The sequence below is a fragment of the Micromys minutus genome, assembly GCF_963924665.1.
Source record: "Micromys minutus genome assembly, chromosome: 5".
Classification (NCBI taxonomy): Eukaryota; Metazoa; Chordata; class Mammalia; order Rodentia; family Muridae; genus Micromys; species Micromys minutus.
The window spans coordinates 65,648,745-65,662,007 of record NC_137974.1 but is presented as its reverse complement, the minus strand read 5'-3'; the positions used below and the strand labels follow the sequence as shown (position 1 = coordinate 65,662,007).

At 42.3% G+C, this 13,263-nt stretch overlaps 1 protein-coding gene across 1 annotated transcript in view; it reads right to left on the bottom strand.

Annotated features, from left to right (window-relative positions):
* Positions 1-1,094: 1,094 nt before the first annotated feature.
* Positions 1,095-13,263, bottom strand: part of EFHC1 (EF-hand domain containing 1) — a gene marked incomplete at both ends in the record, with an annotated part of 29,117 nt that continues 16,948 nt past the window's right edge. Inside the window, 5 exons of the mRNA XM_080917463.1 lie at positions 1,095-1,269; positions 6,945-7,092; positions 7,617-7,830; positions 10,479-10,619; positions 12,421-12,641. Of these exons, the coding sequence (XP_080773589.1) occupies positions 1,095-1,269; positions 6,945-7,092; positions 7,617-7,830; positions 10,479-10,619; positions 12,421-12,641 (899 nt within the window). The remainder of the gene's footprint in view (positions 1,270-6,944; positions 7,093-7,616; positions 7,831-10,478; positions 10,620-12,420; positions 12,642-13,263) is intronic.

The window sequence follows — 13,263 nt, the reverse complement described above, 5'->3', positions numbered from 1 at the left end:
GATGCATATACAGGCAAAACATCCATATACATAAAATAACATTTTTTTAATTGCAAAAGAGATCTCAGACCCCCTGAAAAATTGTTCAGTATTCGATCAATTTCCTGTGTGCTATGGCGATTTTCTGGTCCAGAGAAAACAATGGCTGGCTGTCCCAAACTCCATCCTCTTGGAATTGTTGCCTGCCATAAAAATACACTGGCCTGACAGCTCTTGGGGGGTGGGGGTAGGCCGTGCACTTAAGATTATTAGTTGAATGAAGGATGTGTGCACTTCCTAGTGTAGTTTGTTATGGATAGAAAGGTAAAGAGCTAGCACTGGATGGGCTTGAAGACACGAGAGGACGACGCCAGGATTTACATCATCTGCAAGTGTTTCTTCCCACAGGCAACAATCGGGAGACGCAAGAAGGATCAAACCGAGGATAGCGACAGCCCTCTCAGTCCACACCCTGCTTGCCCCCTGACTTTGATTGGTAGAGAGGTCTCAGAGGCCCTAGTGCATCTTTTCGTTGTTACCAAATGTGAAAGATTTTGCTGGTCCGGTAGTTGTGCTTAAGCAAATAGTTCCCCAGCTCTGCGGGCGTTAGCGCAGACTCGGGAGATTAGAAGGGGACCCTTTTGAGAACCTGCTGAATTGAGCGTCATGGCTGTGAATACCAAGTGGGCCCTTAGCACTCGCTATGTGCCCTTGGACTTTCCTCAGTAGCGGAGCTACTTCTTTAGTTCTCACAGACCAGGATGGAATGATGGGGAGGCTGGGGGGGCACACCCTTACCCTCCCACCCGTACACACCCACACCTGAACTAAAGCTTCTCACTGAACTCGTCCAGTCAACCTGTAATGGATTAAAGTTCCATTTTATTTTATTTTATCTATTTATGTTTAGAAAAATCTCACACACAGATGCTGAACAGGTTTATAATGAGGACATGCCCTTGGCTCTGTGTGAAGTACGATGTAGTAAGAATCCCTTTGGTCTTTCTGGACCTGTGGTTTTAGTCAGTACTCCTTTCCTTTGTTTAAACATTTATAATGCACCTGAGGAGCTGCTTTACAACCTCGTCTAATAAAGAAGAGGCCCACTTATTCACTCATTGATCTGTTTTTGCAATGCTGGAGACACACACCCGGCTGCGCACCCAATGGCTGAGTTGCCTAGCTCTGACCCACATCTCCAGTCTCCCACTTTGTTCTTGAGGACTGGTTTCACCAAGTTCTTCAGGAATGCCGTGGAGCTGTGGGCAGATAGGACAACAGGCCTGTGCCCTAAAGTCCGGCAAACAGAGTTCTTTAGAGAAAATAATTATACCAAAATGTATTTTACTTAATCTCTCAAATCCTCTGAGTAATACGTATTTGGGAGCCGTTAAAATCTTATGTATAAACAAACTACTGTGAATATACTTAAATATGATTCTCCCCCAGGGAGCCTGAGCCCACACTAGAGTATGGTATAACAGTTCCTTTTCCCTTCGTCTTCTCCCCCCTCAGCCTCTTCCTACCCCTTTTCCATCTCTCTCCCCTTCCCTCCCTTCTCTATGGCTTTGCTTAAATCTCTATTAAAATATCTTTTCATAAAACTACTTCAACTTTGTTTCATACTGATTCACCTAGAAATTCTTTCCATCAGTGCGCCCCTGAGCAGGCAGAGGTGCCCAAGGAGGACTCATACAATAGGCAGTGCTGAACTATGTCTCCGGCTCCTCTGACAGAAAGACAACACCCCCCAGTCCCCTACACATTCAGCACCCCTGGAATTAAGATGTATTTTTAATTGATGCTGAATATGCATTATAATTGGTCTTTTTTTTTCTGTTGTGATAGTAAGTAAAATAATACAGTATATATTATTTTACTGTACTCCACACTAACACAGGAAATTAGAAGGGCTTGCCAATCACATATGCCTGCCCATCTATGCCTATTCCCACAGGTTCTGACTTCCTGTCACCAAAATCAAAGTTTCAAAAAATAATTCCTGGACCCAGGGGTGTTTGCCAGACCCTAGCAAGGTTCTACAAGGTGAAAACTAACAGCAGTAACAATGTTTATCTTTTCATTTCTCTTTGGCTCAAGGTACAAGGCTCTTCCCAAATGTTACAGAATGAATGGTGTTTTTCCAGGCTAAATCTAAAAACATGAAAATTCAGTTGTCTTCTCTAAAGAAAGCCAGACATTCTTAGGGCTGGAGAGATGGCTCAGTGGTTAGGAGCACTGACTGCTCTTCCAGAGGTCCTGAGTTCGATTCCCAGCAACCACATGGTGGCTCACAACCATCTGTAATGGGATCTGATGTCCTCTTCTGGTGTGTCTGAAGAGAGTAGCAATGTACTCACATACATAAACTAAATAAGCAAATCTTTAAGAAAAAGATATTCTTTTAAAAAGTAAGATGTAATTCTTCCGAATCGTTGTTTTTGGGAAACAGAAACATTGCTATTTCTACAGTCCTTTGTGACTCATTAGTAGTGCTGTTGACGAGCATGTGCGAGGCCCTGGATTCCATCCCCAGCATCATGTGGAACCAGGAGTGGTAGTATATGTGCCTGTAATGCCAGCATTTGGGAGCAATAGGCAGGAGGATCATAATTCTGCTCAGTCCCAGCTATGTACCTACTGCAAGGCTAGCCAAGAATATGTGCAACCCTGTCTCAAAGAAAAAAATCTACCTTTGTAAGTATATTTTAAAAAGAAATATTTTTATGTTTTAGGTGTGATTTTTACTGTGTTAAATATGAACAGATTAAAGTGTCTTTAGGGTCCCTGGTTTGAATGAAAAATGTCCCTGTGGTGGCTATTCTTGGTTGTCAACTTCGTTTTATCTGAAATTAACTAAAACCCAAGCTGCTGGGTACACCTTTGCGGGTTTTTAAAATTAAATGTAGTCAAATCCCATTTGAAGTGAGATGACCACTTCTAATCTGGATCTTTTGAGGTGGGGAGATGTGTGTTTAATCCGGGCCACACCTACTGCCACTATCCATTGTAAAGGAAGCTCTCTCTCTTTGCCGACTTGAGCTCACTCTCCCTGGCAAGTGCATTCCTTCACTGGCATTAGAGCCTCATTCTTTGGGATTCTGGAAACAGGCAGCCTTGTAGACGGAACAACTACTGGATTCTTGGACCTTCTGTTGGTAGTCAGCCATTGTTGATCTAGCTGGACCACAGCCCATAAGTGATTCTAATAAATCCCCCCTCCTCTCTCTTTCCCCCTTTCACCACTCTCTCTATCTCTATCTATCAATACATGAATATATCACAAATATACATATATCATATGTGTATAGATAGATATATACATATATCATATAAAATATATTCGTATATTCTCTAGGCTCTGTTCTCTAGAGAACCCTGACTAAGACAGTTCCCCCATAGGGTTGTGCATTTGATTACTTGGTCCCCAGCTGGTTGCACTGTTTGGAAAGGTTGTGATCCTGTGTGAGGTGGGAGTCTTGCTGGAGGAGGGACATCACTGGGTGTGGAGATTGAGTGCTTATAGTTTTGCCTCACTTCCTGTTCATTCTCTTGCTTGATGCTTATGTCTGAAGATGTTTCTCCTGCTCCTGCCTCCATGCAGGCTGCTTCCTGTTTCCTGCAGTGCTTCCCTCAGCCCCACAACAGACTCTCACCCCTCTGCAACCACAAGGCTAAATAAACCCTTTTCAAAATTGCTTAGTTGTAACATTTTCCCACAGCAAGAGAGAAATAACGAATACAGGTCTGCAGTATCTTTTGTAAATCACGGATGGTCCGAGATTAACATGTTTTAAAACCATTGTGCTAGATAAACAGGACAGTAGCTTCTCTCCACGTCTTTGCTAAGTTCATCCTCTCTCACACACGCCAACAATTCTGTCCACATGTCCATCAGTTCCCCTCCCCCACAGAATCTTAACACACACCAGCGCCTTTTCTGTTGTTTGAGACAGGGTCCTACCTGCGATAATTTGCAGCAGCTCTGACTTGGCCTGCAGAAAGATGGGGCCAAAGGCAGGCAGCTTCTGTAATTTTGGTGTATGTGTGTGTGTGTGTGTGTGTGTGTGTGTGTGTGTGTGTGTGTGTGTGTTTGTGTGTGTGTGTGTGTTTCTCATATTTTTTTCCATCTTAAGCCAAAGCTGACCACAAAACAAAACTTTCAGTTGACTCTGTCTCCTCTGCCAGCTCCTGTCCCATTTCTCTGCCCTCCTTGGAACAAAGCCCCTCAAATACATAGCATGTGTCGATATTATCCAGGGTGTTTCCTATCCTCCCTTGCATCCATGTCTTTAGAGCTCTCCTACCTGACGCTGATGAAGACCCTTATCGAAGCTTTCACTTCCTTTCTTAATTTCGAGCTCATCCTTGATTCTATTTCATCCCCTAAATATAAAATATTTCCCAAACCCAAATCTCCACCACACTTTCCTAACAAACTCCTTTATCCACACACTCCCCATTGTCCGCATCTCAGTTGGGGGAAGTCCTTTCTGCTGATCAGGCCCCAATCTTAGAATCCTCTGGAAGTCATCTAATGCTCTCACATCTGCAGTAGCTTATTTCTCATCACATTGGCTCAGCCAATCGGATCACTTCCTCACTTCATGCTCAGTAGCCATCCCCCATAGTATTTTTAAAATTTTTAATTTAGTTTTTTTTAAAGATATATTTATTTATTTTATGTACATGAGTGCTCTCTGTGTGCAAGAAGAGGGTTATCAGATCACATGATAAATGGTTGTGAGCCATCATGTGGTTGTTGGGAATCGAACTCTGGAAGAGCAAGCAGCCAGGGTGCTTAAGTGCTGAGCCATCTCTCCAGCCCCTAATTTACTTATTTTATTCTTCCCTCATATATTACCTCCTGATCACACTTTCTTCTCTCTCTCCTGTTTCTATTCTCCCTCCTGATCTCTCTTTCTTTCCCTTCCCTCCTACTTCCTCTCAATCTCATGTAGCTCATGCTGGACTTCAAACTTTTGAACCTCCTACCTGTACCTCCCAAGTGCTAGAATTATATACATGCCACCACATATGGCTCTGACTGGATTGTCAACGCAGCATGTGGGGTAGTCCTATGTCAGACCCCGCTATTCTCTACTCAGAAATTCCAATGGATCTCTGCTTCATTCAGGAAAAAAAAAACTGTTGGTACCTTCCCAAAAACCCAGAGAGTCTTACACCATCCAGCTTCTTGTTGATTTTCTTTCTCATTAATTTTTTAAATGTCTACATGTATCCCTTTTCCTCTCACTCCCTCACCCCAACCACTCTCACTAGTCTTGCCAGCACATGCTTGGTTAAGCATGCTAACTGGCAGGCCTCTCCTCTATGCACGGACCCAGAAATCTCCCTTTCCTTCAAGGGTTTGCTCTGTGTTGACCTCAAGGTGTCTCCCACCCTTCCCGCCAAGCAAGTGCAAACCACTGCCAACCTCTATGAAGGCCTGCCACCCACATTTTCTTTAGTATTGGGGGGTATTTATCATGGATCGCACTATAAGACAAACCCCTGTTACTCTCTATAAACTCCTGTTTAGGTCAGTCCAAGAAAGATAACAATTTCTTATCTATTTTGTTTACTGAAAATACCAGTGGCCAAGTGATAACATCTGAAGTAGACAAGAAGGCATTCATTCAATAACTATTTGCTACAGGGATAAAAATTGGAAAACTTCTAAGATCATAGTTATTATGTTGAGCCAACAACAACAACAGCAACAACAACAACAAATCTTTCATGTCTGCCCAATAGCTTCTACCAGGTAAAGAAAATTTGAAAGTCCAAACCATGATTATGCACTTATTTGGACAAGAACTACTTTCTAGGGGGCTGTAGAGATGGTTCGGTGGGTCAGGATGCTTGCTGTGTGAGCATGTGTGTTTGAGGAGCCCAGATCCCAGGACCTACATAAAAAAAAAATTAAAACAAAACCTGGGTGTGGCTGCTTCCTCGAGAGGAGTAGATCATATACTCAGATGATTTCATGTGAACCTTCTCCCCATTTTAACTTGTCAAATAAAGGCTAGAGCCTGTGATTGGGCAGTGGAAGGGAAAGATGGGGCTGAATGTTTTAGAGAGTAGAAGAAGAGAGGGAGAGAAAAGAAGAACAGAGGAAGAAGAGGTGGGAAGAAAACGGAACAGAACCACATGGCCTAGAGAAACCACAAGTAGCAAGAGATCTCATAGCTGAGGAATAGATTAATGTAGTAGTGAATCTGCCCACTCTAGGTGTGCAGTTCATAAATATTATAACTGAGTTGTGTGTTTTTGCACAGGTTCAAGGGGTTAGAGATTTAACACAAAACACAAATGTGTTTATATACCAGATACACATACAATCACACATTGAGGAATTGCTTTCTACATGTCCTACATATGCCAAGTCTTGACCTTAGGCAGTCAGATATTCTAGATTGATGTTAAGTCGATATGTGATTGGACAGTGGAGAGATAGGCGGAGAAAGGGTAGGAAAATGGAAGAGGAACAGGGATTAAGAAGGAGAATAAAGATGGAGCTGGAGAAAGCAGACCTAGATCCAAGTGGACTTAGTCAGTGATAAGTAGATATAAATATTTTAAGGGTTTCTGTAGGTCATTTTATCTCACATCGAAGGGGAGTTTGTATCTTTATCCATTTTATGTAATCTTATGATATAGAGGGTTTGTGGATTAAGAATACAATATATAAACCTGTATGAAAAACTATTGAGCCTTAGAGTTATGTTTGTGTGGGGAAGTGGGGTAAAGAAACACACTGGGGCAGAAGCACCAGGACAGGCAGAGTGAATTGCCTGGGAAGGGAAGCTCATGGAGAGTGTAGCTTATGGACCAAGTGACAGAGTCTGTGCATTCGGCTCCATACTAGAGTGGTGTCCTCAGAGAGAGACCATGGTGGTGGAGAAAGGGGGAAGGGAAGTGATAAAGGAATGAGCCTTCCATATTTTAGCAATAAGACATACCTTTCTGGTTCTGGTTCGGGAGGATCCTGCTTCCGGATGCGGTTTTGGATTGAGGCGAGGGCTTCTGGTGAATACTGGGAAGCATTGCTCTCCATGTATTTTAAAACATACTCATCTGTATCGAGGATGACGAACCGATGTCCGAACACTGAGGAGAGAGGAACATTACACTTATTTCAGTTTTGTTTAGCTCATGCTCTCAGGAGAAAAATAATGCCAACCCTCTAGCAGTAAGCCCACAGGTTAGCATTTGTGATCCAGACATGTGAATTGTTTTGGTTTGGTTTTTGGAGACAAGGCTGTCCTAGAACACACTATATAGACCAGGTTGGCCTTGAATGCACAGAGACCCACCTGCCTCCAAAGTTCTTGGATTAAAGGTGTGTGCCACCACATCTGGGCAGACTAGTGAATTTTGAGCAGCTGTGTACATTAATATCCAGTGGATTCCTCCAGTTCTAGCTAATGAATGGAGCCAATGTAAAACAAGTACAGCGACTAATAGTTTAATTGACAAGAAGGGAGATTAAGAAATGATAGCATAAATACAGTTATATTAGTATCATCTAAGTCAGAACACAGTCAAACACCTCTTAAGATTGCAGTGAGTCACAGCTATGAAGAATCTATTTTCCAGGACAACAGGAAACTCTGAGCTAGGGTTAGGCTTACCTTCAATCACGGCGCCGATGTAGAAGTCACTTGGTCCATAGTAGATGGGGTTGTCAACTGGAGAGAATGATTTAACAACTTTAGTCCTGCCCAGGAATTTGCCTCCAATGATCCCAGAATTTCGAATAGGTGGCTCAAAGATGCTGATCATATCCGTGGCAAGAAAATAAGAGAAGACAAATCTACGGTCTTTGTCTTCTGGAATAGGGGATTCCTAGAGAGACAAAGAAAAGAAAATATCAAGGTTTATGATCTTTCTAGGAATTACCAAATGAAATCAAGCTGGATTCATGTAAACAAGCCATGTATTGAGGGTCCAGGCTGGGACAGTAAGGCTTCCTCTCAGAAAGGCCTCTCAAGGGAAGCCATCCTAACTGAACTCCAATTGATAATTCGAAGTACATTGAGGCCAGCAATAGTTCCAGCATCTTTTGTTGCCTGCTGCTGAGAGCCAATGAAGTAAGCTGGCACTGTGACCACGGCATTGGTAACAGTCTTTCCAAGGTAAGCTTCTGCAGTTTCCTTCATCTTTGTCAGAACCATTGAGGAAACTTTCTCTGCATGAAAACTTTTTGTCTCCCCCTTGTATTCGACTTGGACCTTGGGCCAGCCTGCATCATTCACCACCATGAAGGGCCAGTGCTTCATATCAAACTGAAAAACAGCATCATCAAACCTACGTCCGATCAGATGTTTGGCATCAAAAACTGTTGGTGGAGTTCCTTGCAACCTGATTCTTGGCTGCATCCCCAGTGAATCGTTCTGTGTCAGTGAAAGTAACATAGCTCTGTGTGGTGCGGGTACTCTGGTCATTGGCAATGATTTCCACCTTTCCATGCTGGAAGACAGCCACACAGGAGTAGGTGGTGCCAAGACCAATGCAGGTCCCTTAGACATGGTTGCTTGTGTGTAGACCCGGCTGCGCTGATAACAAGACCACAGAAATGTCCCAGAGCTGGCTTTGCGTTCAATAAGCATCTTCTCTACTCCTAAGGTGCTTAGAATTCCCCTACAGCTACAATATTAACTACCCTGGGGTTATTCTTGATTCCTTCTTCCTTATACTGCTCTGACAAGAAACTCCTGAACAAGGTTGAGCATAGGTGTTCGGGCAGTCTTGCCTCCCTTGTTTCTGATAGCCAACCGTAGTTTCTCAACTGTCACCACGTTGTGTGTTGTGGGGTTCATATGTGTATTTTGTAAGATTAAGACAATTCCTTTATTCTCTGTTTCTTAAGAGATTTATTGTTAAATCGGATGAATTGATTTTTTTTTTTAAACAAGTGTTTTGGAAACCTTTTTTTAGTTTCATCCTCAAAATATATTTTACAACTTAAAATAATTTTTTGGGGGGAGGGGAGAGGGCTGGTTTATATTCTTTGAAATCCTCAGTCTTGCTCTTTATCTCCTTAAATATGATGAACACATCTTTTTAAGCTTGAGTTTGATTTTGAACTTACATTTTTTCCTAAGCTTCATGCTTTAAAATAGTTTGCTATATATCAAAAGCAGTGTGCAGAGAGCTAGAGTGTTGGAGGCTCAGTAGTGAAGAGCACTGGCTGTTCTTCCAGAAGACCTAGGTTTAATTTCCAGAACCCACACAGTGACTCATAACCTATGATGGTTTCAATACGCTTGACCCTGGCCCATGGGAAATGGCTGTATTAGGAGGTGTGAGCTCGTTGGAGGAAGTGTGTCACTGTGGGGGTGGGCTCTGAGAACCTTTGCTTAAGCTCCACCCAGGGAAGAAGAGAGTGTCTACTCCTTGGAATCAAGATGCAGAACTCTCAGTTCCTTCTTCAGCATCATTGCTTCCTGCCATGATAATGGACTGAACCTCTGAAACTGTGAGCCAGCCAGAATCAAATGTTTGCTCTTATAAGTTACCTTGGTCATGGTGTCCTTTCATAGAAATGGAAACCCTAACCAAGACACAGCCCTTACTGTTACTACACTTGCAGGATCTGACACCCACCTTTGGCCTCCTGGGTACCAGACACTCGTGGTATATGGTGGGGCCTTACGCCTCCCTGCAGACCTTCTGGACAGCAGGAAAATGGTCCGCAGAGAGGCAAAAATAAAACTCTGTTCAGCCCAATTCAGACACCAGTACTGGGCCAAACCCTTAAGAGCCTAATACCAATTCATGTATTTAAGCCATATTTAAGCACAGCATAGTTTTGGAAGAAGGTTTTCTGATAACAGTTGACTCAGTCTCATGAGTACAGCAAAGCTTAAGATATTCATATTACATTCAAGTGCTTTACAAGGTATATTTGGCTTTGACCATAAGGTTGGTTCTGTTGACTTAGAAGCATTCTCAGGATAAGGGTCTAGGGAGAATGACGGGCAAACATAATAGTCTGCGAGAAGTCAGGACTTACTTGGCTCTAAGATAACAGAGAAGTCACTTAGGCTGTGGTAAAGAACAAAGACAAGTTTTATGGCCTAGAAGTAGTGCTCTAGGTTTTAGGGGGAAAGAGTCTGGAAGAAGCAAAGTCTAAACTCTGAGGGATCTGAGAAAATTCTGGATGGATAAGTTGTAAACATTCCCAACATTCCCAACATTCTCAGCGAAAGACAGGTCAAACGACTTTTTGCTTTCTTCAATACATGAACATGCATGCAGGGCAAACACATAAAGTACATGAACATACATATAGGCAAAACATTCACCCACATAAAATAATTTTCATGCATGTCAAAAGGCAATGTCTATTAAACTAGTATAATTCAACATTTTACACTTAATAAAAAATGTATCCATCGTCCGTCGTTATCACAGTAAGTTCTGAAAATAGGTAAGACAGTTTCTACTATTCAGGAAATAGACTTTTGCAGATGTTTAACCGAGGCACTCACCAGGGCCGCCAGGTAGCGGAGCACCTTGTTGTCATTCACCAGCATTTTAACAATATCTTTTCTGGGGGCTTTGGGAATGAGAGAAAAACAATTCTGAGCAGAGTCTTCAATTAGTCCATAGCCATTATAAGGAGGCAGCTCCTGGAGATAAAACAAGAAGAAAGGCTGCTGGTATTCAAGGTCACAGAGGTCACTATGAGTGTCCTCTTAAAGGTCAGCCACTCAGAAACAGTATAAAGCAACCTCCAAGGACTGCAAATTCATAGCCAACCTGGGTTATATAATTAGAGCTCCTCTCAAAAACAAGACACATTAAAGAACTAGAAAATTGGCACATTTAAAAGAAAAAAGTAAACTGCTGTTATCCCTGAAGATCCAAGGGAGGTGTGTTTAACAATGGCTTTAAAACAATGATCTTAAAAGTGACCCAAGAGGGCTTGCCCACACAGTGATTCATGGAGGCGAGAATACTTGCCACACAAGCCTCTCGATCTGAATCTACAGTGGCAGGAAAAATCCAGCTCCCAAAAGTCCTCCCCTGACCTCCACATGTAAGGAATGAAACACACCAGTGGAGAATTCTATATGTAGCAAAGCTGTCCTTTAGAAATGAGGGACAAAATAAGGTATTTCTAAATGAGCAAAATACTGCACCTGACTAGCAAGCAGTATGTGAAGCAATAGGACATTAGACCAGCCTCTAACCGTTTCCTAACTCTGAACACACAGAGGTGAATTGAGAGACATTACAAACTGATGTACAAGTAAGTAGTATTATAACATTGGGCTGCCATGCCATTTTTCTTCTATGTAGTTTAAGAATGCTAGAGATATAGCTAGGTAGCAGAGGGCTTGTCTACCACGTGCAACATCCCAGGTTTGATGGCCAGCATTCAAAAACAAGACAAAAGGAAAGAAACCCCTTCACGGTGTTTGACTTAAAAGCAGTGGGGAAACCATTTGAAATCAATGGAATATGCTTTCAGTTAATGCCAGTGAACTAGAAGTAGTCAAGACAGTATGCTGTGTGGATTTGTACATGATTTAAAATTTGGGAAAAGCCAGACGGTGGTGGCACACACCTTTAACCCCAGCACTCGGGAGGCAGAGGAAGGCAGATCTCTGTGAGTTCCGGGCCAGCGTGGTCTAGAGATTGACCAGGACAGCCAAGGCTACACAGAGAAACCTTGCTTCTAAAAGAAAATGGGGGGAAAAAATTAAACATCTTAAAGCTAACATCAGCTTTGTTCTAAAAGCAAACAGTATAGCTGCCCGGTGACTATCAGAGGGAAGCTCTCTGGTCATTCTCCTGCTTGTGACCTTCCCATTCCTACAAAGAGAAACTGTGCCCACAAATGATACGGCAATTATTCTGACAGCTGTTGCTTAGCCTTTAGAAGCAGGGGTTATATACAGAACTGTAGATACACAGTCACTTGAGATATGCTACAGGCACTGTCCACGTTAATATGCATACATTTACTTTCTCTTCTACCGGCCTTACTAGTTCCTACTAGTATGGATAGATGAGTTTTGTCAACTTCATTCTTCATCCCGCATAAAGCATGGATTCCCTTACAGTCCTCAAAGCATATTTTGTAGACCAAAGATAAACAATATTCTAAGGAATTAAAGTGACAACATGTGGCACTTCACAAAGGTTATTCTAACAGGCTTTTCCAGGAACAGTGTAGGGAAATTGCATTTTCATGAGACAAACACTAGGTACTGAAAAATCTTTAAAATTAAGCAGATTCTAAAAACCTCCTTATTGTTGTTCTGTTTCTTTGGTTGTCGCTAGACTGTGGCTACTTTTCCTACGGTGATGGGCTCTGTATTTCTTCTTTTGTGAGTCTCTGTCATGCCTAAGTCACTCATGTTTATAGAGTTCTTCAGTGTATACATTTCATTCTTACCACATTTGGGATTTCTATCCCATTACCTGTTTTACGGGAGGTGGCTCCTTCTTGCTCACATCAACTCTTGGTAAATCAGGAATTCCAAACTTGTCTTTGTAGAACTGTCGGGTGAATGGGTCGCAGTCATAAATGAAGAAGGTCCTCCCCAGGATAGTGAGTGGCTTCCCCACAATGAAGTCTTTAGCAGTGTACCACTCCAACACCTCTTGATCGGAGATTTCCAGCACACACTGAGGGAAATTCTCTAATAGGAGATGGGGTTAGAAGGGTGAAGAAATAAATGGAGAGAAACCTTGATAGGAGAGCTGAGTATTCTTTGACAGAATACACAAGTAATATGCCAGATATTTTTCAAAAAATCTCTCTTCTACACTCAGCTCTCGCTATCACCACAAACCTTAAAGATCCGAAGAATTAAGGCCATATAAGAGAGTTTGTTCCATTTTGCCACCCAATCTTCTACCCAATAATGATCAGAGACTATCTGCACACAGAGTGTACCGCTAGTCACTGGAGTTATACAATTAATTGTGTAAAACCAACTCCTATATTTATGGAGAAAATCCTCTGTTGAGATATACTAAATAACAATAGCATAGATAAAGAGTCACTGTCCACCCAATGATCACCACTGCTATGAACAGAGCAGTAATGCGGGGAAACAGAAGCAGGCGGGACTTTGCTAAGTGCTAATTGCTGAGGTTGAAAAACAGAAAAATATAAGACAGAATTTTTAGGGACTATTAAATAAATGCCCACCCAATAGCCCTTTTGGGTTTTCCAGCTGATCCATTAAAAGCATAAAAAGTGTACACAGAAGTCTGGTGTGATGGCACACACCTTTAATCTCAGCACTTGGAGGAAAA